General features: G+C 63.3%; 1 protein-coding gene across 1 annotated transcript; it reads right to left on the bottom strand.

Moving 5' to 3' along the window:
- Window positions 1-585: 585 nt before the first annotated feature.
- Window positions 586-2944, bottom strand: POU4F1 (POU class 4 homeobox 1). Its single transcript, XM_047720196.1, has 2 exons — window positions 2543-2944; window positions 586-1858 (listed from the first exon to the last, which is right to left on the bottom strand). The coding sequence occupies exons 1-2, from the start codon at window positions 2663-2665 to the stop codon at window positions 716-718; spliced, it is 1266 nt and encodes a 421-aa protein (XP_047576152.1). The 5' UTR covers window positions 2666-2944; the 3' UTR covers window positions 586-715.
- Window positions 2945-3209: the final 265 nt, after the last annotated feature.

Below are 3209 nucleotides of genomic sequence, written 5' to 3' on the forward strand. Positions count from 1 at the left end.
ATGGGGTGGAAGTGAGACTTGGGGGGCGGGGGACAGTGAACACAGAACAACTAGCTTTGCTACCAGAATTTCACCTTCTGGTTTGTTTGGTTTTCGATTTTAACTCATTTTATGTATGTAGGGTTGGGGTGGGTGGTAATAATAGTGGTGCTCTTTTTCTCTTTTCCTTAGGGAGTAATGAAGCTGCAGAACATGGTTCCCCAGAGTTAAGTTTCTAAAGCGTTTTTTTTCTTTTTGTTGTTTTGTTTTAGTTTGTCTTTATTTATCTGGTTTTTGGTGGTTGGTAGGTTTGTTTTTGTACATAGTCCCTTGGTCCCCAGGAGATTTTGACAAGTGTCTCTGGTCAAAAACAGTCCATTTCCCTAGACTTCCCGAGTCTCCCCCCACCCTAACCCCAGAACCAATCTGCTCCTCAAAACCCCTCCTCCAATCTCTGCTTTCCTTTCCCTTGACTCCCAGCTCACCCAAATATTCCCTCTTTCTCCCCTGCCTGGCTCTCCCGCATCCACACCCAGCACCACAGTCCTCTTTTCTGGGGAGGAGAAAGGGCAGGGAGAGCAGAGAGGGGGGTAGAGGAGAGTGCGCTAGGAGGGACTCCCCAAATGCAAGCAAGATAACGGACACTCCAAATCTAGAGGAAAACAGGCTCGGGGAAAGGCCCCGAAAAGCCCCTTCAGCTCCCCGCTCTGCCCCGCCCTGCACCTCCCACTCCCCATCAGTAAGTGGCGGAGAATTTCATCCGCTTCTGCTTCTGTCTCTGGTTGCAAAACCACACCCGCACCACGTTCTTTTTGAGGTCCAGTTTCTCGGCGATGGCGGCGATCTTCTCGGAGGAGGGCCGGGGTTGTACGGCGAAGTAGGCCTCGAGGGAGCGCTTCTCCGGCGCTGCGATGGAAGTCCGCTTGCGCTTCTTCTCGCCGCCGTTGAAGAGCTCGGGCTTGTTCATTTTCTCGCGCTGCGCGCCCTCGGCCTCCTCGAGCCACGCCTGCAGGATGGGCTTGAGCGCGATCATGTTGTTGTGCGAGAGCGTGAGCGACTCGAACCTGCAGATGGTGCTCTGGCTGAGCGAGCCCACGCCCGGGATCTTGAGGTTGGCCAGCGCCGAGCCCACGTCGGCCTGCGTCACGCCCAGCTTGATGCGCCTCTGCTTGAAACGCTCGGCGAATGCCTCGAGCTCGCGCGGGTCCGTGTCCGAGTCGCAGATGGACGCCAGGCCCGCCGCGCCCACCACGGCCGCAGCCGCTGAGGCCGCCGCCACCTGCCCCGCCGCCGCCGCAGCCGCCGCAGCCGCCGCGCCGTGGTGCGCCGCCGCCGCCACCAGCCCGGGGTGCGGCAGACCCGACGGCATGTTCATGGCGGCCGCCGCCGCCGGGTGCGACAGGTGGCCCAGGCCGTGCATGTGCGGATGCGGGTGCGCCGAGCCGCCTAGCAGCCCGCCGCCCGGGCCGCCGCCGCCGCCCCCCGGGCCACCGCCGCCGCCGCCGCCCCCGGGGCCGCCGCCGCCCGGGCCGCCGCCGCCCCCCGGGCCGCCGCCGCCCCCCGGGCCGTCGTGGGCGCCGCCGCCGCCGCCCGCCGCGCCCGCGCCACCCGCGCCGGCCATGAGCGCGAGCGAGGGCGACGAAATGTGGTCCAGCAGGTCGCCAGGCTCGAGCGCCTGGTGGTGATGGTGGTGGTGGTGGTGGTGCGCCAGCGGCACGGTGGACGTGGACGTGCATGGCACGCTGTTCATCGTGTGGTACGTGGCGTCTGGCTTGAATGGGTGGCTCTTGCCCTGGGACACGGCGATGTCCACAGCCGCCAGCGCCTCTGCCCGCGCCAGCAGCGTTTCGTCTAGGCTGGCGAAGAGGTTGCTCTGCAGCTGCAGGCGACACAAACCAAACCAAAACAAAAAACAAACAACCAAAAAAACCACAAACGAAAAAAAGCAAAACACAAAACAAAACCACGCACAAGCCGGAAAGCACAAGCAAAGGGCAAACCAAACACAAAGCAACCAAAATAACAACAACGGGGGTGGGGACAGTGGAGGCCGGGAAAGACGGAATGGGGAGCACATGGAGGACGAGACGGGGGGGAGGGACAGATGAGAAGGGACGTGAGTGTGGGGAGAGAGACAGGTTCAGGGGAGAGGGGGGACACAAGAACACATTCCGGGAACCGGCGTGGGAGACCAAAAAGGAAGGGGAAAAGAAGAAGAAATGGAAATGTAACTCGCAGCTCGGGACCCGTGTCACGCACCCGAGCACGCACAGAGACCGCCTTTCCGAGGCGTGAAATTAACAGAAAAAGTGGAGGGAAGTAGAGAGTCATGGCCCCAGCGCTCCCCACTCTGATCGCAGGCGCCGACACGAGGCAGAGGCGACGGGAACACGACATTAAGCGCCACTGGACAAAACGTGCCTCGCAGCGGGATTCCTCTAAAAATCCCTGCCCGCAAAACCCAGCACCTGGACCTGGAGCACATCAGCACCCGACATGCAGTGTCTCGGAGACGGGGAGGGGGCAGGCGCGCGGGCCGGGGCCGCGGGCGTGGGGCGCTTACCGGCGGCGTGGGCAGGCAGGCCCGCCGGATGGCCTCAGAGCTGGAGTGCAGCGACGGGTACTTGTGCTCAGGGAGGGTGGGATGCATGGCAAAGTGAGGCTGCTTGCTGTTCATAGACATCATCTTGATGGCTTGGCATGTAAATCCACAAACACTCCGAAAGTCTGCGGGAAAGTGCGCACGCCGGCTCCCCCGGCCTCCCTTCGGAGGCTGCAGCCGCGGGTGCTGGCTGCGCGGAGGCGGCGGCCGCGCCGGGGGCTGCTGCTGCTCCTCTGCTGCCGCCGCTGCCGCCCCGCGCTCCCTTTGACCGTGCAGAGCGCCGCGCACCGGCCTCGCGATCCCACTTCTCCTAGAGCTCTAGCCCCGCGCGCCGACGGGATGCACTCCTCTTACACCTGAGCCCCACTTCTCGCGGCCGGTTCTGGGAGCTCTCGCGAGAGCTCCCGGCCCCGCTGCGCTGACAGGCATCAGCTGTCTGAGTCTGTCTGACGCGCGCTCTCTCTCCGCGGCGCCGTGCGTCTGCGCGCGCGCGCGCTCGCCGGGCCGCGACAGGCGCTTGGGAGCCGCTCTTATAGTGACCACCAGCAAGGACAGCGCAGGTGATGCACCTGTAGCTACCCGGGCATGCGCAATGCACGCCTCACCTTTCCCACAGCGGCTCTGGAAA

This window comes from Lutra lutra, chromosome 3 (genome assembly GCF_902655055.1).
Source record: "Lutra lutra chromosome 3, mLutLut1.2, whole genome shotgun sequence".
NCBI classification, from domain to species: domain Eukaryota; kingdom Metazoa; phylum Chordata; class Mammalia; order Carnivora; family Mustelidae; genus Lutra; species Lutra lutra.